The sequence below is a fragment of the Pipistrellus kuhlii genome, unplaced genomic scaffold (genome assembly GCF_014108245.1).
Source record: "Pipistrellus kuhlii isolate mPipKuh1 unplaced genomic scaffold, mPipKuh1.p scaffold_m20_p_15, whole genome shotgun sequence".
Taxonomy (NCBI): domain Eukaryota; kingdom Metazoa; phylum Chordata; class Mammalia; order Chiroptera; family Vespertilionidae; genus Pipistrellus; species Pipistrellus kuhlii.
In genome coordinates, this window is record NW_023425460.1 from 32864640 (window position 1) to 32887917 (window position 23278).

At 51.5% G+C, this 23278-nt stretch overlaps 1 protein-coding gene across 6 annotated transcripts; it reads right to left on the reverse strand.

The window, feature by feature from the left end:
* Positions 1-9021: 9021 nt before the first annotated feature.
* On the reverse strand, positions 9022-22463 carry LDB1 (LIM domain binding 1). Of its 6 annotated transcripts, none has more exons than XM_036437920.2 (11): positions 22078-22463; positions 14138-14240; positions 13970-14014; positions 13782-13857; positions 13588-13690; positions 13242-13414; positions 12637-12759; positions 12124-12207; positions 11910-12033; positions 11570-11712; positions 9022-10855 (listed from the first exon to the last, which is right to left on the reverse strand). In XM_036437920.2, exons 1-11 carry the CDS (start codon positions 22100-22102, stop codon positions 10625-10627), a joined length of 1230 nt encoding a protein of 409 aa, XP_036293813.1. In that variant the 5' UTR covers positions 22103-22463; the 3' UTR covers positions 9022-10624. The 6 variants fall into 6 exon arrangements, with proteins under 6 accessions (XP_036293813.1, XP_036293808.1, XP_036293809.1 ...); XM_036437915.2 differs by having other exon boundaries at positions 11564-11712; positions 22078-22379; XM_036437916.2 differs by having other exon boundaries at positions 11564-11712; positions 13782-13854; positions 22078-22378.
* Positions 22464-23278: the final 815 nt, after the last annotated feature.

Consider the following 23278-nt stretch of genomic DNA (forward strand, 5'->3'; position numbering starts at 1 on the left):
GGTGGAATTTTAAAGGAATTCTTCATTATGAACTTTTACCATCTAACCAAACCATTACAAGTGCAGTGTATAGTGCCCAATTGGAAAGGTTAGCCTAAGCTTTAAGAGAAAAAGAACCCGCGCTGATTAACCTGAAGGGCGTAATTCTTCACCACGATAACGCACGACCGCATACTGCAAGAATCACTGCTGAAAAACTGCGCCAGTTGGAATGGGAAGTTCTCCCTCAACCTGCATATTCTCCTGATATTGCCCCTTCCGATTACCATTTGTTTCATTCTTTGCAAAACTTTCTTCTTGGAAAAAAATTTAATAATGAAGAATGCCTCAAAAATGCATTGACCGAATTTTTTGCATCAAAATCACAAGAATTTTACAACAGAGGGATTAAAATGCTTCCTGAGTGTTGGGCACAAGTAGTAGAAAACAACTGCAACTATATTGTTGATTAAATTTTGTTGTATTGTTTAAATAAATTCAATTTTAAAAAGTATTAGAAAACGACATTAATTATTACTAGACCTAATACATGCCCTTGACCGGAATCGAACCCGGGACCCTTCAGTCCCCAAGCCGACGCTCTATCCATTGAGCCAAACCAGTCCCGGCTCCAAACTTTTTTTTTTTTTTCCTTAAATATATTTTATTGATTTTTTTTTACAGAGAGGAAGGGAGAGAGATAGAGAGCCAGATACGTCGATGAGAGAGAAACATCGACCAGCTGCCTCCTGCACACCCCCCACCGGGGATGTGCCCGCAACCAATGCACACGCCCTTGACCGGAATCAAACTCGGGACCCTTCAGTCCTCAGACCGATGCTCCACCACTGAGCCAAACCGGCTTCGGCTGTTACCCAAATTTTTGACATATGTGTACCCCTTCTATAATTTTTGTAATGCTGAGTACCCCTCATACTCATGAGAACGTAGAATTAGGCGTAGCTAAGCACAGTGCAGTGCATATCCCCACCAAACTCTATTTTTTTTTAAATATATTTTTTATTGATTTCTTACAGAGAGGAAGGGAGAGGGACAGAGAGCCAGAAATGTCGATGAGAGAGAAACATCGACCAGCTGCCTCTTGCACACCCCCTACTGGGGATGTGCCCGCAACCAAGGTATCGTATACATTCCCTTGACCGGAATCGAACCTGGGATCTTTCATTCCAAAGACTAACGCTCTACCACTGAGCCAAACCGGTTTCGACCCCCCCACCAAACTCTTCCCGTACCCCTGGGGGTACGCGTACCACACTTTGGGAAACACTGAAACCAACTGAGCTGCCTGGCCAAGGCCTGTTTACTATATTTTTATATGTATTCTTAGTACTTCCTCCTCTGAAATTGTCCTTTACCCATTTATCTACTGAGGAGCCTCTTTTTTAAAACCTATTTTGCATGAATTGGTTATACAAAAGATTGTAACTCATATTTCCTGCAAATGTAGGAGTGATGAAAATGTTTTAAAATAAGTATATGCCCTTTTTTTTTGTGGGTTTGGGGGGGAGGAGGGAGAAATCTAGTTTATTTTTTATTTATACATACACACTTACCAAAATTGTAAATTTAGTCTATATGTAGTCAAATTGATCATTCTTTTTTTCTTTTATTGAGTATTGAGGTGAAATTCACTCTTTTCTTTCTGATTTCGTCTATGGTATTTAAACTTTCAAGTTTGTCTTCCCTACACATACTCCTAAAGATTAATGAATAGCATTTCATGTCATTTTCTTCTAATTTTACTTACTTACACTTAATTATTAAAAAAAAATTTTTTAAATTAATTTTTAGAGAGAGGGAAACATCAATTTGTTGTTCCATCCATTTATACATTCATTGGTTGATTTTTGTATGTGCCCTAACCAGGGATCTAACCCTTAACCTTGGCATATCTGAATGATGTTGCGACCAACTGAGTTACCCAGCCAGGCCATACATTTAATTCTCTAACTTTGTACAATTTATTTCACAAAACATTAGGATCTTTTTGTTTTGGTTTTCTGTTACTAGCTGCATGGACTTCATGTCCTCCTAAACTCTAGTGCTATACACCTTAACAAACTAATCTTATTTAAAAACAGATCTAAAGCCCTGTCCAGGTAACTTAGTCATTTAGAGCATTGTTCTGATACACCAAGGTCTCTGGTTTAATCCTCAGTCAGGGTACATACAAGAAACAACCAATGAATGCAATAACAAGTGAAATAACAAATCAATGTTTCTTTTTTCCTTTCCTTTCCTCTCTCTCTAAAATTAATAAATAATACTTTAAAAAAAATATATCTAGCCCTAGCCAGTTTGGCTTAGTGGATAAAGTAGGCCTGTGGACTGAAGGTTCTATTCCGGTCAAGGGCACATGCCCGCTTTGTGGGCTTGATCCCCCACTACAGGGTATGTGGGAGGCAGCTGATCAATGATTCTCTCTCATCATTGATGTTACTCTCTCTCTCCCTTCTTCTCTGAAATCAATAAAAAAAAATATTTACAAAAATTTAATTAAGTCACTTCTCTGTTCAAAAACTGTTGGTGGCTTCCCATTCCCTATAAAATTAAATCTAAACTTCTCAGCCTGTCATTCAAAATTCTCTACAATTTAGGAAGACGGTGGAAAGCAGTTTTTCTGATTCCTTCTCTCCCATCCAGCAATGTACCCACCATTCCTTCCCTTGACACCTCTAACTCCCAGTTTACCCTTTGCTGCTATAGCCTCACTTGTTTAATGGTCTTCTCCCTGGGCCCTCCTGCTTCAGTACCTTCCCTAAAGCTGTCCTACTGCTTAAGAATGTCTTTAGGTCCTTGCCAAAATTACTTACTACGGATCCACCTCCCTTCAACAATCACAACCAATTTCACCGTCAGCAAGAAACTTTCCCAGATATCTTTGGTCAAAACAAATTTCTCCTCCTATAGGTTTATAGCGTGTTGCCCATCTTTTTCTTTTTCTTTTTTTAAGATATTTTATTTATTTTTTACAGAGAGGGAGAGGGATAGAGAGTTAGAAACATCGATGAGAAAGAATCATTGATCAGCTGCCTCCTGCACACCCCCTATTGGGGTTGTGCCCGCAACCAAGGTACACGCCCTTGACCGGAATCGAACCTGGGACCTTTCAGTCCGCAGGCTGATGCTCTATCCACTGAGCCAAACTGGTTTCGGCTACATTACCCATCTTAATCCTATTTCATGACATGTGCTTTTTACTCACAATGTGGTAGGGCCTGATTTCTCTGGCTTTGGGAGTTTCTGGGAGGCAGGGACCAGGCCTTAATCGTGAACTGCCTTAGTCCCTTCAGTGACAGCACATTAGGATTGAATGTAATTCAAATCCTTACTGACTCTGTGACTTTGAGCAAAGTTGCTTGCCTCTCTGGCTCTTCCTGGTTTCTGGCCTTTAGTGTTCTCCCATTAATGATAGATAACAGTACCTACATCATAGAGTTGTCAGCTTTTGTTGTTGTTGTTGTTGTCGTCGTCATCATCATCATCATCATAATCGACACCAGGGCATTCATTGTCTCATCTGGTCTGAGCCTCTCTCCTGCCACCATTTCCCATTGCTCACTAGGCTCAGAATCTACTTTTGTTCTATTCTTCCAACTCACCAGACTCTTCCCAGTATGAGGACCTGTTTCCTCTACCTGAAATCCTCTTTCCCATGTTCGACCTGGCTAAGTTCTCCTCATCCTTCAAGTCTCAGCAGATACATCATCCCCTCTGAGAGACCTTCCTTAACATACCAGTTTAAATTAGGTCTTCCTTTTCAGTTATATCATAAACCAGAAGCCTAATGCACGAAATTTGTGCACAGAGGGGGAATCCCTCAGCTCGGCCTGCACCCTCTCTAATCCGGGACCCCTCGGGGGATGTCTGATTGCTGGACAGTTGGACATCCCTCTCTCAATCCGGGACCACTGGATCCTAACCACTCGCCTGCCTGCCTGATCACCCCTAACTGCTCCCCTGCCAGCCTGATGGCTCCTAACTGCTCCCTGGCTGGCCTGATTGCCCCTAACTGCTACCCTGCCCACCTAATCACCCCTAACCACCTCTGCCTTGGCCCCCACACCCAGGCTTCCCTCCCTCTGACTGGCTGTAGATACCTGGGATCCCGGGCAGCTCAGCCCAGGCTGTCTGCAGGCACCCAGGACCCCGAGCAGCTCGGCCCAGGCCAGCCACAGGCACCTGGGGCCACGGGCAGCTTCGCCCGGGCCCAGCTTTTGTCAGGAAGGACGTCAGAAGATGTCTGGTCTAATTAGCATGTTACCCTTTTATAAGTATAGATTATAATTACACTAGTGATCTGGTGCACAAATTTGTGCACACTGAAAGAAAATTAATTAGAAGGAATATTTTAATATCGCTCTTCACTCTTTCTCTATACTACAAGTGTCAACCAAATTCACGATCGACAATGACAGATTGAAACACATGCGTGTTGACTGGCGCCAGTGAGAGCTTTATATGTATCAAGCATGTTCGAGTCAACTTAGCCTTTTATAAATACAGAATAAACTTACTTAATTAGACCAGCTTTCTGATTTAGCTAAACTTTTTCCAGTCCAGTGAAACACCCCAACTTCTCTTTCAGGTAATTGTCAGCAACACAGCAGTAAATTATTGTAGATTATTATTGTAGATCACGCAGGGAGAACAAAGGGTAAAATATTTAACTGCAGCAGTGTTTGACTATATTCTGCACAGTGAGAAAACCTGAAGTAATTTTCAAGTTCCACCATTTCTTACTTCTTTTCAGTAAGGTCAAGTTTCTAAGTTTTCTAAATCTCCGTTTTTCTGCTAATGAAAAGAAAATAGGATTCCACTGAGTCTCCTATCTACCTACTTGAGGACTTTTGTGAGGATCAAATGAGATGAGGCATGGAAAAATACTTCACAGACATGTGGTTAAATTGTAAAATGTTTGCACTTGGCTATAAAGCAAGTTGTGTGCCTAGGCTGGAGAAACTCCAAGGAGGCTAGCCACTAGGGAGAGGAAGCTGGGCATTACTATGTGATGTCATTACCCAGCGCCCACAGCAACCATATCCAGGCTGGGCTGAGCTATGTGACACATTTTGTGCCATGGGGTCTCAGCAGTGACAACTGCAGTTTGGTGGGCTGTAGCTCCAGGGTGGTGGCGAGGCCTGTTTGTGGAAAGCTGAGTGTTCCCTCCTATATTGAGTGTCTGCCTCCTGGTGGTCAGTACGCATCATAGCTACCAGTCAGACAGATACTTAGCATATTAGCCTTTTATATGTATAGATATGTATGTAACCATTTGTTCAATATGCTTCCCCTGCCCAACTATATGTGTCATGTTATCTTGTTCACTGTTCCCTCCTCAGGTCCTGGCATATTATAGATGCTCATTAAGTGTAGCTTGAGTTTGGCTGAATGAACAATGAACAGAATGGTTTATATAGCAGGTACTCAACAAGTTTTTGAACTTTAATTCAAGTTAACCCTAGATAGATACTCTGACTGGGCTTCAGAGATGGAAACCTGAGTTTGCAGAGATTATGTCTCAATATTATAACCAAGAAAAAGTCTACAGTGTACAATAGGAGACAGTAATAAAAACATTCATAAAAGTACACTTTATGATAGCAAAAACCTAGGGAAAAAAACACAAATGTTCAGTGACAAGAGAATGAACAACTATGTATGGCATAGTCACACAAATATTACACAGCACTGAAAATGAATGAGTTGCAGCAGTATGTAACAATATGAATCTTAGTAATACAATATTAAGTAAAAGTAATAATCCATCAAAAATTACATGCAGCAGTATTTTTATAAGGTAAAAAAAAAAAAAAACTCTAAAATTTAAAAAATAATATAGTAGTAATAAATGCCAGATAGCTCAGTTGGGTAGAGCATCATCCAAATACATCAAGGTTGTGTGTTCAATCCCTGATCAGGGCACATTTGAAAAAAATGAGAAAAAAGAAAAAAAATGTACATATGAGAAAAAAGAATGAGGCATACCTTGGGAGAGGGTGGAATGGGGATGGATCACAGTTAGAGTTTAGCTATTGCCTAAATCTTAGCTTTCATGTTCATGAGTCCTTATGGTAATACTATAAGTAAAATGTGTCCTGGGCATGGAGCAATGAAGAGAGTGAGCCATAAACCAAGGTTATGATTAATCTAATCCTGTGTACCTGACATCCATTAAAGGATGTCAGGAGCCTTGCCTGTTTGGGAGCAATGGGAAAAGATCCTTCTCTCCCATCCCTCACTGGGACTTTTTTCCAGGGACGGACCCAGGTTCTTCTAGAGAGGTGAACTGGTGGCACAAAGGTGCGACAGCGGGAAAGAGGAGTAATCCTGAGTTTAGCTACTTCAGGAAAAGGATCCCAAAATTGATGGGGAAATGGCCCCTTCCCAAGGCTAGAGTAGGAATCTGGAGGTGCAGGTCAACTTCCATTCCCATTCAGCTTCCCCCAGTACCCAGGTTAAAAACTGCAGGGTGTGTAGTTTCCCACCCATTTCCTGTTCTGCTTCATTGAAAACCTCAGCGTGGGGGTGGGGAGGAGTTTCATAAGTGGGTCCTGAGAGAATGGGACTGTGGTCACAGGGTAGACCGTCATTGTAAGCATTTGGGGTACTGGGAACTGAAATAAGCAGGGGCCAAAACCAGGATCTTTGAAGGGACCACTGACTTAAAACTTTTTTACACATTGCTTTCCTTTCAGCCTGGCCCACAACATGCCTGGGTCTTCAATACTTCCTACCCCTCACCTCCCTGCCTTCCCTTCATCCAGGCTCTAGTTCTTAATCCTATACCTTCACCTCTACATCTACCAACCGCCCCCCCCCCCCCAGCATAGGCCCTTCTTTAGGGGGGGGGGGGGAGGAAGAGATGGGGAGAAGTCCTGGGAGGGTAGCTTAGAACTTTTCACCCGGATGGGACTTGAAATCAGATTGAGCTGGTTTGGGCTGGCTAGGCTGGAGACTTACCTTTGGGAAAAGGGAATACAGGCTAAGGCTAGAATGGGCTAAGAATATTGAAAGGGCTGGAGGTTAAGCAGTCCTAAAAAAGTGGGGCTAGAGGTCAGGCTGAATTGCGCTGGGATAGGAAATATGGGGAAAGAGCTGAGCCCAGACTGAACTGGGAGTCTGGGATTCAGGGCCTGTGCCTCTGCAATGGGGACTAACTGGGCTAAAACAAATTTTTCTGTATCATGTTGGCACCTGGGGCAGGACCCTCATCTGCTCCTGAAAACAGAAGAGGATGAGGGCCTTGAAGGGACTCTCCCTTCCCCTATCTCAGCGATTCCTCTTGACCAAGGTCCTTCCTCAGAGAGGTTGCTAGGGCCAACGGGGAGGAGCCAGATCTGCGGCTCCAGAGGAAGTCCACTGGCTACTGTTTCCTGAGTTCAAAAGTGGGTCCCCCAGTCTTTCCGACACACTCCCTTCCTCCAAGCAGGGCAGAGTCCACGCCTGGCAATTCACTTTTTTTTTTTAATTTCCCCACCTCCTCCAAAACACACACACACACACACACAATGAACCTTCATATGCCAACCCAGACACACAACTGCTGCCTCAGCAGCCCCCCAAACCCAACACATGCTGCTAAGCCATGGATTTGTTTCTGTATTTGAATGCATTCTCATTTCTGAATCCGTAGCCTCCCGCTCACATCCAGCAGTCATGCCTTCTCTGCCTTGTTCAGAACCATATCCCTAGCACCTAGAGTTGTTCCTGGAAACTGAAGAGAGCTGATTGAATGGATCCACTAAGCACACATACCATAAACAAGTGCTACACTATCCCACATATTCACATGCACCTGTTCCATGACCTACACCTAAGGCCTCTCCCACTCATCAGTCACACATATACATACAATGGCACACACGCAGGCAAAAATGTTAGATGTACACCTAGTACCAGACAGACACACTGCAAGTAGGTGTTACCTAGCACTCTCAGGGTGAGTTGGTGGCAGCAGCTGTCTGGCCAATGTCCTTCAGTCAGGTCAGGCCTGCAGAAGGAGTGGTGTGTTTGTGTGTAAGTAAACGCAGGCTTTGGGGTCCTGAGGCACTGGGCAACAAAGAGCTGGGCTGGCAGCAACCAGGGCTAAGATTCCTCCTGAATTGGAGAGGGAGTGGGGTAGGCTGTGAAGTGCTGTCCCCTGGTTTCTTCTGCTAGCTGGGAGGTGAGGGTAGAGACACAGGTCCATGAGGTCTTACTTCAGATCCAGAGAGACCTCAGTGGGGGAATAGTCTGAGGCCTCAGGTTCCCCTGTGTGGGATGAAAATGAGGGACACTGGGTGGGGGGCTTTGTAGGTACTGAGACCCCATTCAGAATCCACAGTAGGGTGTCCCTGTCTTGACAATCTTTTTAGTGGTGGGGGAAGAGGGGACTGGAGGTTGGGAGTTACTACCCAGAAGAGTTTAAGGAGTATCCTATTCCTCTTTCCCTCTAGCACCTAGAGTTGCTCCTGGAACCTGAAGAGAGCTCTGTGGAATGTCAGACTGCTCTCTAGCAACACTGCTTAAGCATCCTCCTCTTCCCCTCCCTGCATGCCCCGCCCAAAGCCAGCAAGGAGATAAACAATCCCACTCTCCGACTTGAGACCTAGACAGCTGGGCTGGTTGGCCTCCCTAGTAGTGACCTGAATCTCACTGACTGCGCCTCCCATGAACTCCAACCACCCAAAACTCCTTCAGACTCCGTTCTCAATCCTACCCCCAATAGCCTAATCCAGGGGAGGATATCCCAGGAACCCTGCCTCAGGGCCACCTTTCTGGCAACCCCAAGACAGGAGTGAGGAACAGCTGGGTGGGGGAGGCGGAATGGGGAGTCAACTTTTGAGGGACAAGGGGCCATAATGGGATACATGAAAAGCAACACCAGAATGATGAGGGAAAATATGAGGTGGGAGTAAAAGAGAATTCACAGTCCAATTCATACCTCTTCCCCAGTGACTGGTTTTAGGACTACAGAAAGGAGGGAAAAAGACTGCTTTGGGCAGTCATTTTGGGCACCAATGACCAACCAAGACACGCTCAAACCCAAAAGTCTCTTTATTGATCTGTACCATACATGACTCAAATGGCCAAAAAAAAAAAAAAAAAAAAAAAAAAAAAGGCATTACAGTTAGGGTGGGACATTCACCTTCCCCACCCCCTTCCCTCAGCTCCTGGCACAATACCCTTACAACAGTGGCAGCTAGAGTGAAGGAATCAGGGTGTAAAGGGCCCCAGAATCCAGAAGGAAGAGTAGGGAAGAGTGTGGTACTAACACTTCTGGAACTGTAAGTGGGAAAAGGCAGAGCTGGGCCCACACTCATAGGATCCTGCTTTTGGCCTCAAACTGGGCTCAGAGCTTCCACATGTCCAACTGAAAGAGAACTGAGGATCCTGGAGCCTTCCCCTTCCTTCTATGAGACCAGGAGCTGGAGGGTATTGGGAGATGAAGATCCTCTACTTCAGCTGGCGAACAGAGGCCTATTCCTCCCTGGTGAGCTTAGAGCTGGGACATCCTCAGTGGCTCCTCTATGGAGGGCAGGGGAGGATTAGATACAAAATTTGAGGGATTGGAGGAAGAAAGCACTGGAGAATATGGGTGAACCCCTCCCCTATCCCATGCCTGCCAAACTGAGACAAAACAAAAAACACAGTGACAAACAAGGCTGCTCCCTTCCCGCCACACTCCCTAAGGGAGGGCGCCTCCCCTCCTCCCATCCAAGGCAGCTGCTCTAGTGGAGGGCTTGTAAAGAGTACACATCATGGGGGGAGGGGGCTGGGTTTGAGGGACTCACAAGCACTAGAAGGGCAGGCCAGACTCCTGGAGGATGGGGAGACGGACAACAGCTGTGAGCTGTTACAAAGGTGAGGCCACCAATGGCCCCCTGCCCCATGGCATGCCTTCCCCAACTCCAGTCACCCCCGAGGAAAAGGGAAGAGAGATGGCAAAGTGTCTCCTTGGTCTGAAGCTCTTAAACTATATAAAATGATGTGTAACCCCCACACTCACCTCCACCTGGACCCTAAGCCCCCCATCTGCCAGGAATAGGGAGGTAGCTGGACTTCTAATAAGGGGAAGAGGGGGGACATGAGTGATTTTTTTTTTAAACTTACATTTTTAATAATATTATTTTTTTTAAAAAAAACGTGAAGCTGGGAGGTGGTAAAAGGGAGGGGCTCAAGAGTTTTACCCCCCTATTACCAGCCACCTGGGTGAAGGGCCTGGGGGAGGGGTGCTCAACCAAGCTCCATACATTTAAGTCCCTAGGAGCTGTGGGTACAGACAACCCCAGGCTTGAAGGGGGCAGAGTCAGGAGGATGGGGGACCCAGAACCTGGGGTGAAGATGGAGGCAAATGCTCTGGGGGTGTTCAGAACATTTCTCAGAGGCCCAGGGTCCTGGTAGGCATCCACATGAGTACCCTCCTTCCCCCAAAAGGCTCTGAAGAGGCCAGGCCCAGCCCAGGGCCACTAGGGGGCAAAGCTTGGCACCTGCCCCCAGCGAGTCCAGTTCCTCCCTGAAGTGGGTGGATGAAGGCTGCCCATTTCAGATGCTCAGTCTCTTCATTCTGTCTTCTGCTCCCTGGGGCTTCGAGGGGTGGGGCAGGTGGGCAGAGCGCTGCGTGGCCCTGGTGAGGAGGCCTTTACTGGGAGGCTTGTGACGTGGGGTTCTCCGATTTGCTCTCTTGGCTGGAGGGAGGCTTGCTGTTCCAGGGGCTGTTGGCGCCCAGGGCAGGGGAGTTGTTAAAGCTGTCCTCGTCGTCAATGCCGTTGGCCGCGTCAAACTGGGTATTCTCCAGCCGGGTGATGAGCCTCTCGTCCTCGTCCCCGAACTCCCCGCCCATCAGGGTGGGCTCCCCCACCACCATCACATCCTGAGAGTGGCGGAGGTCCCCAAACATAATCGGGGCAGGGGCTCGCCCGACCCAGGGCGGCAGAAACCCCCAGAACCCCAATACCCACCCAAGAAACCCCACCCCCTCCGCCCCCTTCTCATACCCCAATTTCAGACATCGACTCCTCTATCCCTCAGAATCTTTCCCACTGAAGGACTGCGGAACATCACACCCTTTAACCCACATCCACTAGGATCTGGAAAGTCAATTTACTCCCCTGGCTCCCTATTCCACCTCCCTCCCATTTTAGGTGGCTCCTAAACTTCTGTCCACATGTGGGAGAGGGATCAGATAAAAAACACCAATAGGGAAAGAATGTGCATGTGCATGTCGGTGTGTGGTAGATTCACACGTATTGCGGCTGCATGGCCCTCTATCAATGTGAATGTGCATGTCTCTGATGGTCTGTGTGTCCCTAAGCTGTCTGTCCTGAACGTCCGTATGTTATCATGGCTGACTCTGTCCCCTTTATATCTGTATTGTTCTGTCTGAGTCTGTGTGACCACAACTGTGCATGTGACTAACAAGGACTATCATCAGTGATAAGTGTCAGCCATGCTGGCAGAGTACACTGGTAAAAACCGTCTGTGCTTCTATGTCCACTAGTGTGCTCACAATGGGACAGGGTCAAGGGTCAGGGTCAGCAGTGGGGCAGCCCAGAAGAGAGAAGAAAGCCGAGATGCTTACAGGTACCTGGCTGGAGAGGGCGAAGGTGCTGGCTGGGCTTTTCTTCTTGCTGTTGCTGTTGTTGGTATTGCCACCCCCCGAGCTCATGGTGCTGCCCCCTGACATCTTCCGTTTCCGCCGTTTGCTGGGCTGCTGCCGGGCGGGCTCCGCTGTGCCAGAAAAAGGAAACTCAGGTGGGGCAGGGTTCTGTGCCCCTGGCTCCCTATTCTGGCTCCTAAGGAGCCTGAGCCTAGCCTGATCCCAATCTTGCAGACCCAGGGCCAAGACAAGGGCTTCATGAGAAGAAACAGCCTTGGAGGATGGCATCAGATCCTGGTAAGAACAGGTACAGGTGCAAGGCACTCACCGGGGGGTGCCACCATACGCTGCCACTTCTGGAAAAGGCAGGTCTTGAGGCAGTCGCGAGGGCTGAGGCTGTAGGTCTTGTGGCGGGACATGAGCTCCTGCATGGGCTCGAGTATCACACAGAGCTGTAGGGAGATCAGAAGCGGGCTTTTCAGGGGAGGGACATGGAACTGAGACCAAGTGGAATAGGCCAGAGACTAGGCGAGCAGACTCACTCGGAGGTAGTTGAGAGTGGAATTGGACAGCCCACAGCGTGTGATATTTTTGGAGAGCTGATCCAACATCTGGGGGTCCTGGGCCTAGAGGCGGAGAAAGACAAGAATACTAGCACTTGGGATGCATCTGCTCTCCTGCCCTATCATCTGAGCCTGTGACACTCCTGAAAAAGAAGGGCTAGTATTCAATAATCTTTTAAAATATATTGATTTTTTTACAGAGAGGGAGGGAGGGAGATAGTTAGAAACACTGATCAGCTGCCTCCTGCACACTCCCTACTGGGGATGTGCCCACAACCAACGTACATGCTTTTGACCAGAATCAAACCTGGGACCTTTCAGTCTGCAGGCTGATGCTCTATCCACTGAGCCAAACTGGTTGCGGAATCAATAATTTTTTTAGGTGGAGAAACTCTAACCCTCTCAGGTAGGTCACTGACAAGAAATGGCAGACCTTATTCCATCCCTCCCACTGTCTGCCTTCCCCCTGTCTTGGGTTCTGCCCACACTCACATGCATGGCAAGGATGCTGCGGGGGATGAGCTCCCGGTGCTGCCGGATGCTGAAGTGCCACGTCTTTATCCGCATCATGTCATCAAACATGAACTCCAGGTACAACCGCCCCTCCACACATACCTGGAGACAAGGTTGTCACAGCTCTGCCCCCACCCCATACCTGGAAGTATACCTGTTCTCCCATTTGCTCATAACTCCCTCCTGCATATACTTCTGCAACCTGCACCTGAATCTGGGTAATTGACATGGACTATCTCCTCACATACCTGTCACACCCTTGACCCTTACACAGAACACATACATGGTAGAAATGTTTAACTGATCCTGTCTTCTCCCATGTAGCTAGTGATACACTCATCTGCTTTAAGCTTCCTATGAAGGCAGGCTCTTGTTCACTTAGTGTATATACCACCGTGGCCTAGAATAGTCGTCATGTACCAACTTAGTAAATGCCTGCTCAATGCTGCAGTACACCTGCCCTCCCTTCTTGTCTGATCACTTCCCATTATGCCTCCTTGGGGAAGAGCAGAGTACATTTTGGGAAAGAGGAAGGAAATCAAACTCAGGTGCTTCAGCATTCCACATCCAGCTGGATTGCTGACCTGGGTGAACATGGGTTTGCCGTGCTGGGTCACCATGCTGCCCTGGTCACAGTCGAGGGACACAAAGTTGCTGTGGAATGCCTCCTTGGGGTGCTTAAGCACATAGTACAGCTCTGTAGCACCACCCTCAAAGATGCTGCGGAAGTAGCGTGGGATCAGGGTCCGGCCAATGGCTGCAGAGATGGGAAAAACTCTTTAGAATAGAAGGACCTCAAAAGGGGTCAGGCAGATGCCACCCCTGCCAAAACAGATAACCTGAGACAAATATCCACTCCCAGACCTTAGAAGGACACAGGAGGTACACACTCCCACAGCAGAACTGGCAGAACCCTCAGAGGCCACTCACTGTATCTCTTTGGTCCATCCTCCAGACAGAAAGTGATGGTTAGCATGGCATCATCCTCAAAGAACTCAGTTGTGAAAGCATCCCACCAGAGATTGTCACACTCCTAAGAGCACAGGGAGAGGTATGTGTGTGTATCAGAAGATATCCCACAAGGGTGCCCAGATGGCCCTCACCCTCTTCCTTCCCCTGGATACCTCTGTCCAGTTCTGAAGCCGTTTGTTAAGCTCGAATATTCTGTAGTCAGTTTGGTTGCCATATGGTGTGTGCCTTCTGGGGTAAGTGTAGAAGAGAAGTTAGTAGGAGCAGTGCCTCCTCCCCACCCCCACCTCTGCCTTCACCCATGTAATAGGAAGTACCTCCCACCCCATTGGACTCCACTTACCCAATCCCAGGCTCCAGGTATGTAGGTGGGTACATGGGAGTTGGGCTGTGTAAGGGAAGAGGCTATGAGAATGGGGGTGGAAGACAGGAATTATTGGGAGATGTCACTCCCTCCCCCTTTCAGGCAGGATTCCATCTGGAGAAGGGATGAGAAGTGAACAAAACTCACCCCACATCCCGATCTAGCATGGTGCCGGGATGGAAGGGAGGGAAGGCGTTGCCGTTCGGGGGCTCCTTCGGTGAGTACAGCTTGAATGACTTTGAGGAACAACCTAGAATGGAAAGGAAGAATGCCCCTTAGGAGCTTTCCTAAAGTTTGCTAGACTGTGTGGACAGTGAACCAAGGGAGGGGGACTACCCTAGGAAGTATCTATCTCTGCTTTTAAATCTGGTTCCAATCTTATTTTATTAAGAAACTAGAAGTACCCAGGCCCAATATCCAAGACCTTATTTCTCCATGTGACTGAGGCCTGGATGATAAAATTGAAACTGGGAAGAAATGTCAATACCATAGAATAAATAAATATCCAAACATTACAACCTAATTTTGATAAACCCCCTTTTCAACTACATTATTTTGTTCAATCATCACAATCACGGTGTGAAGTAGCAGGGTCAACGGTAACATTCCCATTTTACAGACTAGGCAATTGAAAGCTCAAGGGGATTTGCCAAGATCATAAAGCTAGGATTTGAGCCCAGATCTTCTGATTATTCCCATATCTGGCAGTATTTTTACCTTTCTGTTCCCTCTGAAGAGCAAGTTGTGGGAGAAAGAAAGGGAATCTGGCCAACTCCCTGCCCCTCCTCCACAGCCAGGGTCTCAGGAGGGCAGGGGATGGAAAGATAAAGGGGGGTGGGTGCCTGCTGGGTGCTGAAGACCAGATAACCACTTGGGCCTTCTGTCCCACCCCCCTCCAACGGCCACTCCCTTATCAGCCAGCCCCCTCCCTCACACCTACCACCAACCTGGTATTGTCTCCAAACCAGAAACCCAAAACCTCAACCCATTTTGCCTTTGAGACTTACAGTCACTGAATCTTGCTCAACTTACAAAAGGAAAAGAGGAGGCCTAGGACTAGCTTCCAGGAGGCTCCATCTAAGAGGCAGGTGGTAACTAGACAGGGATCTCTGCTTGTATCTGTGCTCCTGCATACGTCTCCTCTCCACCTCACCCAGCAGCACTGGTGCCTAGTGAACTATTCTACCTAACTGGAAGATGTGTTATATTCATAGTTGAGTATGAGCCAGGTGCCCCTGCAATGCTACTTTCCCTCTCCCTACAAGATGAGGGGAAACTGAGGCACCACTCCAAAGGTCCTGACCCCAGTTACAGGTACTTCCTCGTCCCCAGACTTGACTACATTTGGGAGGGTAGCTGTACTGGTTGTGTCTGAGCCTCCTCCTCAATTTAGACACAAAATCTACTTTGTCCTTAGGGGGAAGAGACAAAGGAAGACCCTGTGCCAACGTGTCATTTAATTCTCTCCCCAGGGATCTTCCTCACAATACAGGCAAAAGTGGGGTCCCAGAAGGGCCTACACGATACAGTCCCTGAAGAAGCCAAGAGTCAGAGCCTGTGTATGCCTGCACACATATGTGCCTCATCTTGCCTAGCAGGCTTTCTACCCTCAGCTCGCCCCAACATGCCTACCAAGGGCTGGATCCAGCAGCCCCAGGCAGGATCAGGATGCCCAAAACAGGCCCTCGCCCCATGCATGAGCTCACACAGGCCACGTCCGTATGTTCCCATCACAGCACACACAGCCTTTACATGCCTGTCTGAACTGAATGAGCCTGTGTCCTCAAGAAAAGGGACAGTCCCACCCAGCCCCAAGTCTTCCCACTCCACAGACAGGTAGACCAAAGCCACGTAGGAAGCCCAAACTCACACAGCTCACCACGGGCAGGCCAGGCCTTAACTAGGCCCACCCTTCCCCCCAAAAGCATCACTGCTCTTGCCCTTAGTCCCAGGGCCACTTGGAGAAATGTGTCAGCTCAAGATCCTAAAAAGAAGGGAGGCAGGACACCTGGGTTCCTCTTTAATTCTGGAAAAAGTTTCAGAACTTCAATTTCTCTCACTAGCACACTGACAGGCACTAAAGAGGAAAAATTCAAAAGGTCGGTGGACTCTATTTACACCTCCAGTGAATGGACACAAAAACTCAGCACCTCCCCAGAGGCATAGCAACTCCCAGTAGCCCCAGCACAAGGGCCTGGGAGAGAGAAGAGGAGGGGAGGGAACATCACCCAGACCATCTGTCCCTGCTGCTGCCTGTCCCCAGCAGCAGGGGTAGAGGGAGCAAAGAGGGGGTGGGGGTGGGGATGAAAGGGACGTGTCATCCAGTCTTGGAGTCAAACATAGCCCCTTCCCATCTCTAGCAATCTGGGAAACCTTAGGAAGGAGGAGAAAGGAAGAGCCAGGAACTAGTAAAGTTTTCTCAGGATGGAAGCTGCATCTTAGGGCTGAGGGGGGCACCTCCAGCTGGGCATTTCCATGGTAACCGGCCTGACTTGAGGGCAGGCTCCCTCCCTTTGGGGCTGACCAGAGGTCAGCAGGCCGGGGAGCCCTGGCCTCTCTGAGTGGAGGCACCTCTTCCCCAGCCAGCATACCAGGCCAGGGCCAGACCCAGCACCTTCTACCCACCCCCTACAGGCTTGCAGGGCGCTCAGACTTACCTGGGAGAACTGAGGGGCCCAAGAGAGGTGCGGGGAGAAACTGGCAGCCCACCAGGGCTCTGGCAGGGGTGAGGGCTGAAGGGGGGCCAACTTCAGCCGCTCATGTCCCAAGTGGGACGGGCAGGCCTGGCTGGGAGCTCCACTCTGCGGGCCGCACAAAGACTCGCACGCACTGCCTGGGCCTGCCCCGTGGCGGCCGCAGCCCCGGGGGAAAGTTATAATGGCCACTGGGCCGGGGGCCGGGGGGCCGGCCTGGGGGGCGGGGGACTGCGGGGAGTCCGAAGCCTTCTTTGTTTGCGAGGTTTCCCTCAACAATGGCTGCTCCGCTCTCTCCTCTCTCCTCCTCCTCCTCGGCTCTCCCCGCCGCCGCCTCTCGCAGCCTCTGCCTCCAAGCAGCCCACCCGCCCTCCCCAGGCCAGCAGGCCCCTGTGCCCGGGCACCAGGAGGGGCAGCGCACGGCACTCACACACACTCACAATCGCACACGCACAGACACACAGCGCCCACCAGCTCACAGCCTTTCCTCCCTTTCTTTCCCTCCCTCCCTCCCTCCCAGCTCGCTCTCGGAGCCTCTCTCAGAATGAGGCCCCAGGGCGGGCGGAGGGTGGAGCTGCCCCCACCGGCCCCGCCCCCTCCCAGCCGGGGAAGAGGAAGAGGGAGGGCAAGGGAGGGGGGAGAGAGGGAGGCAGGCAGGCAGGCAGGCCTGGAGGACTGCTGAGAAAAACAAAGAGAGACAGAGACTGGGAGAGAGACTGGGACACGGAGAGATGGAAACAAAACAGGCTGGGCCTGCAGAGACCTGGGCAGAAGGGGAGCCTGTGGGGCCAGGAACTGCAATGTTTCACCGACCCCTCCCCAACTCAGGTGTGCAGCTCAGGAGGGAGCAGGGCAGCCAAAGCCACAGGCAGGCGTGGAGGAGGGTGCCCTCCCCTCTGGAGACTTCCAGGATCTTCCAACGGCCTCCCAAAGGCGCCCCAAGTCCCTCTCCCGCTCCTCTGTGATCTCTCCGGTCTGGGCTGCCACCCCAGGTGAAATCCCAGAGCAGGCAGGCCGGGGAGACTCCAGGGGGTTACTTTTGACAGAGATAGACTCTGACTACTGCCCGTAAACACTGATTAGAGGGAGGAGGACACTCCAGGCTCCTGGGCCCCCAACCCAGCTAGGTTCCAAGCCCTGACTGAGATCAGCCTTAGCAGGAGGCCCCTTCCTCCTCCTCCTCCTCCATTACCACCATCATCATCACCACCACCAGAGACACGTGGGTGCAGGGGAAAAAGGCCTGTCAGAGCCAGGAAAGCCACGCTTGCCCAACCAAGAGTCTATAGGAGGGGCTTAGTCTGAGGCTGAATCCTCCCCCACCTCCCAGGAAAAAAGAGATATGTAGTTACTGGAATAGAACCTGTTCTCCATGGCAAAGGGTAACCCCAAGAGAGGAGGTGCTTCTAAAACTTGGGTAGACCCTACTCCCTGGCCAGATAGGAAAAAAGAAACACACACACACACACACACACACACACACGCTAGAGGGGGCAGCGTATGATCTCCTACTTCAGTGAAGGTGGAGTTGCTGCTCCCTGTTTCCTACCCACCCCCACCACCTTCACCCACAGTCCCACGACACACACACCAGTCGACTGTGCAGAAATAATACTGCCCCCGGCTCTGTGAACATCCTCCACACATACATAACACATCTCACTTTCACATAAATCAGTACCTGATGCCCACCTGATACACACCTTTAACCACTGCTATACCTCAAACCCAAATAAACCCAAACCCAAGATGCTCATACATAGTCTATTAAAGACCCTGACTTCCATACACACTGGGACTAGTGACACATATTCCCCTAACCCTAAATATACACACCAAAAGTGCATTATATACCTCCTGGACTTGTGACAGACTATTACGTACATGTACTGACCATTTGTTATTGGGGGTTGAACCCCATAAACCACACTTCCTGAAACCTGCGCGGCACTCTCCGTCACAGCCTGGCCGCGACACGCCCGGCTTTCACAAACATCCCCGGCTTTCACAAACATCGAAGAAATCTGTGACATTCAGCCAGACCCAGCAGAATACTGCCCGCACCAGGATTCGAGACATTCCCATTGACTCCCAAATTTGCCATTCAACTCTGGGATAACCACACTCCTCCCCCCACTGACAATTCCTGTCATTTGTGTGGTGCCTTTAAACTTTCCAAAGTGCATTCACAGGCAGTACCTCAAGAAATCCTAACAGCACCCAGAGCCAAATACCACCCTAACTAGAACAGACAGGAGGGCCTGAGCTGGAATCCTGGATTTCTAACCTCACTCATCCAAGCCCAGCCCTAAAGCACTGAAGCCATTCCTATTCCCCCTCCAAGGAATGTCTATTCTAGGCCCCAAATGCGTGTCTACGTGCAAAGGAGTACAGGTATGTGCTCTGGCTTCTGCTCCAGTTCAGAGCTCAGAACCCTGACTCAGTCTGCCTCCTCAAATTTGGGGAAGTGCCCCTGTATACCAAGACATACCAAGGCTCTGGCATATCATCCAAAATGGTCCCCCTCTCAGTTCCTTCTCTAGCAAGTCAACGCCTCTCCATGTTCTGACTTAATTCTCTCACTTGCTCAGGGACAGAAGAGGTCCAGCCACAGAGAGCAAGTCTGAATCTCTGAATTAGAAGGGCCTAAAATGTGGGGTAGGGATGAGCAGGGAGCGGCAAAGAATGACAAAGGTGATGAGGAAAGAGTAGAGGGAGAGCACCCGTCCTGGAGGAGAGAACTCTGAAGGGCAGCAGCCTGCCCCAGCCCAGAGGATAATGGACCAGCACTGCCCCCTGCCCGGGCCCCTGGGGCTCCCTGACCCAGGCCTCCAGTGAGCCTGCCCCCCTTCCTTTGTCTGTGCCCGGCCTCCCGTTGGCCTGGCGCTCTGCCATCCTCCTCTCCTGGCTCCCAGCCGCCACCACTGCTCTCTCCTCCCCTCCCCCTCTCCCTCCCTGCCTTAACCCTTCTGAGCCACATGCTGCCCCAGACAGGCCCTGGCCCCTTCAGCAACCTGCCCTGGCCAGGGTGATGCCCCTTAGCAGAGGGTCTACCTGCTCCTGACCAAAGCCCCAGAAGCTAGTCGCCACCCCAGGAGCACTCTGGGAGCCGAGTGTGTGTATGTGTGTATCTTGTGGTGTGCATGTTCGTGGGTCTGCATGTGCTCTGGCTTCCCTCAGTCACATGTGTGGGGCATGTGCTGTCTCTGCTGGGCTCGGGGAGGAGGAGGAGGAGGAGCTGGGAGACAGCAGAGCACAAAGGAGAGACTCAGACAGGCAGGCAGGCAGCAGGCGGGCGGCCTGCCAGGGCGCCTCAACCCCCACCCTAGGACTGCTCAGGTTGGGTGGTGTTGTGTGTATGGGGGGGGGAGGGTTGTTTTGGGCCTGGACTGTACAGGCTGCCACGATGTCCTTGTGTTCAGCCATGTGCTCCCACCCACCCACCCATGCAAGCCTGGTCCCCTCTCTCAGCCCAACTCCTCTCATTCTCCAGGCCCCTCTCAAGCCCTTCTTCACGTGGTTCTCCTTTAACCTCCATCCATCCTCTGTGGCACCAATCCATCAGACTACTTCATGATCCGTAAAGGATTCCCCAATCTCAGCCATCTTTTGCCCCCTCTCCCACAACCAGGTTGAGACACAAGAAACATGCCTTTTGGGGCACCGACTGAATATGCCCCTCCCCCCAGTTCCACGTCTCGGTGCTGGAGTCCTCTTCCTGTCCCCATGCGGCTACACCAGAGGCTGAGGGGGAAACCTTCTCCCTTCTCTACTGGGGCCAAGCACCCTGTCTCACCTTCAGGGCCAACCTCCCATCTACTCCCAGCCTGACAGCCCCTCCATACCCGTAGCCTACCCACTATTTGTAGGAACTAAGTATCAAAATATAAGACTCAGTCCTCCAATTTGTCCAGAGCCTTAGTTTCTGCTCTGCTCACGTGTGGCAACAGGATCAAGACCATGGGGTGGACTCAGAGCATGAATGGATCCAAACAAGGCACCCAGCATTTTCTTTATAAAGAAAATACACACATAAATATGCACACCAAGCTGGGAGGAGGGAGAATGATGGGGACTGGGCATGATTCCAGCTTAGTAAGCTCTTTCCTCTCCTCTTCCCCACTCTCTGCAGCAGGAGCCAAGGGTCTCCACACGGGGATACTCCAGGATTCTCAGGCTCTCCTAGCCCTCCTTCTGGGCCCCGGGCCCCTTAAACATCAGCCTCAGCAGGCACTTTAAGTGTGTGCCCAGCCCAGTTTGGCCAGGGTCACATGATTTTCAAGGAAGCTTCCTCACTGGCAGCTTCCCTTGGGGATGCGGGGGAGGGGCGGTGGTGGGGTATGGGCCTCCCACAAAACAGAGCATCCTGAGGAGCAAAGGTCCCGAACCAGACTCGATTTGGGGAAACCTGACTTTCAGAAGAAAGCTAACTCCAATCTGGGACAGGAGGGGGTCCTGCAAATAGCTCAAGAACCCAGGGTCCTGAGGTGTCCTGGGGATGTGGACAGTGTTCGAGGCCCTCTGAAGACTGCCTCTCCAGTCACATCGCCTCTCTCCCCCCCCTGGCAGTGAAGGGGAGCCTTCCCTCCCCAGGACAGAACTCAGGTCCAGGCTGTCCTTGGCAAGAGCAGTGTTTTGGGGAGGCAGGCATCTGACCCTAAGTTCTTTCTCAAATTCTTATTTTGGGTTCAAGCATTGCTCTCTTCAACTCCAGCTCTCACAAATCACTTCTAGTTCCTATTCTGCCTGGGGCTCCACATTCCCACTCTCACGAGGGCGGGCGTGCTGGCCCCAGGGCCCAATTATCAGCCCCCCTCCCCCAGGAATACCTCCTGTCCCTCAGGATGGCCAGCCTTCCCTGGCAACAGGCAGGAGATTTTGAAGGGGGGAAGATGGGCCCCCATTAACCCCTCCACCCCAACACGGTGCTCAGAAACTGCCTGGAGGGGGGTGTCACAGGATCTTCAGAGGGAATAGGCAGCAGGGAGAGGGGGGGGCAACCCAAACCAGCCAATCGAAACTCTATGATGACCTGAAGGGGGGGGGTCAAAAGTCCAGACTCACTTCTGATTGGCTAACACCCTGGAATTCTGGGAATTTCAGCCCCCCCAACCCCTCCCCAAGTAATCCCCCCCTAAAAAAAACAAAAAACAAAAAAAAAACCCTACACACAAGCTACCCCCAAACCCTAGCATCCCCTCCCCCGAGCCTCCAGGCTGCTGCGCATTTACCCAGTTGGGGAAGCCCCTCCCCGAGACCAAAGCCCCGCACGCCCCTCACAGCCCCTGCCTCCGCCATGCCATCGACGCCCCCCACACAAGTTCTCGCCAAAACAAGGGGTGAGGGGCCCGCAGAGGGTGAGGGAGGGGCCGGGCGGCCGTGCGCCTCACTCACCAGGACAGGCACAGCCCACTGACATCTTCACATCGCCCGCCGCCGGGGGCCCAGCCGAGTCACGGTGCCCGCCCCGCGCGGGGACAGGCCGGGCATGAGCCGCCGCCGCCGCCCGCGGCCCCTGCTGCCCTCGCCGCCGGCCCCGCCAGGCCCGGCCTCGGCCTCGGCCCCGGCCCGGTGCGGGCGGGCACTGGCTGCGGCGCGGAGCCTGTCAGGCGCGGAGCAGGCAGGAAGGAAGCCGGGCGGGAAGGCGAGCTGCCGCGGCGTGTGTGTGCGCGCGGGCGTGCGTCCTCCGAGTGTGTGTCCGTGTGCGCGCGTGTGCGTGTCCGTGCGCTCCGCCGCCGCCGCCGCCGCCGCCGCCGCCGCCGCTCGCCCCCTCGCGCTCCCTCTCGCTCTCCGCCCTCCCTCCCGCCCGCTATCTCCGGCGCCCGCTCTCCGGCGCGGGCGGGGCGGGGCCGGGCCTCATTAATATGCTAATCGCCCGCCGGTGGGCGGGGAGAGCGTGTCAAAGTGACCCGACGGGCGCGCAGCGAGCGGCGACGTGCGTGCGCCGCGCGGCGGGCGGGCGGGCGGCTGGGGGCCCGGCGCGCTCGGGGGAGGCAGGCATGTGACGCAGCTTTTAAAAAAGGAGACGGAGGCAGAGACCCCGGAGAGCGAGGCAGAGCGAGGGGGAGGGACTAAAGGCGAAGCTCCACACTCCGTGTCGGTCCTCCCGGCGCGCCGCCGAGGCGGGAGTCGTGACGAGCCGGAGCCGGAGCGGGAGCGGGAGCGGGATCGGAGGGGGGGGGGAGGCGCAGGCGGGGTGGGCTGCGAGGTGTAGCTCTCTCTCCACCCCAGCCGCAAACTGGGAGAGGAGACTGATGACCAGCCCCCCCGCCGTGCTCCCTGCTGAGACCCCAGTCTTACTCTGGGGGCCCCTAGTCAAGCGCCCCCGTTCAACCCGGGTGAAGAAAAGAAGCATTATCCTAATTCTTGTGGCAACCCTTCACCTCGCCTCCTCCCTACATTAAACCACCCTCCCTGGCCTGCTAAACCAATTGGGACTAGAGCTAAAAGGGTTAATTAAGTGGGGTCCCCGCCCTCCCCCGCCTGAGGGCCCGGGATCAGCGCTTTCCTGGGGGGAGGGGGCCGAGGAATGACCGCTGGGTCGGACCGGGGAGGTGGGAATCAGCAGGCTGTCCTTCCCTCTCTAGCAGGCTCT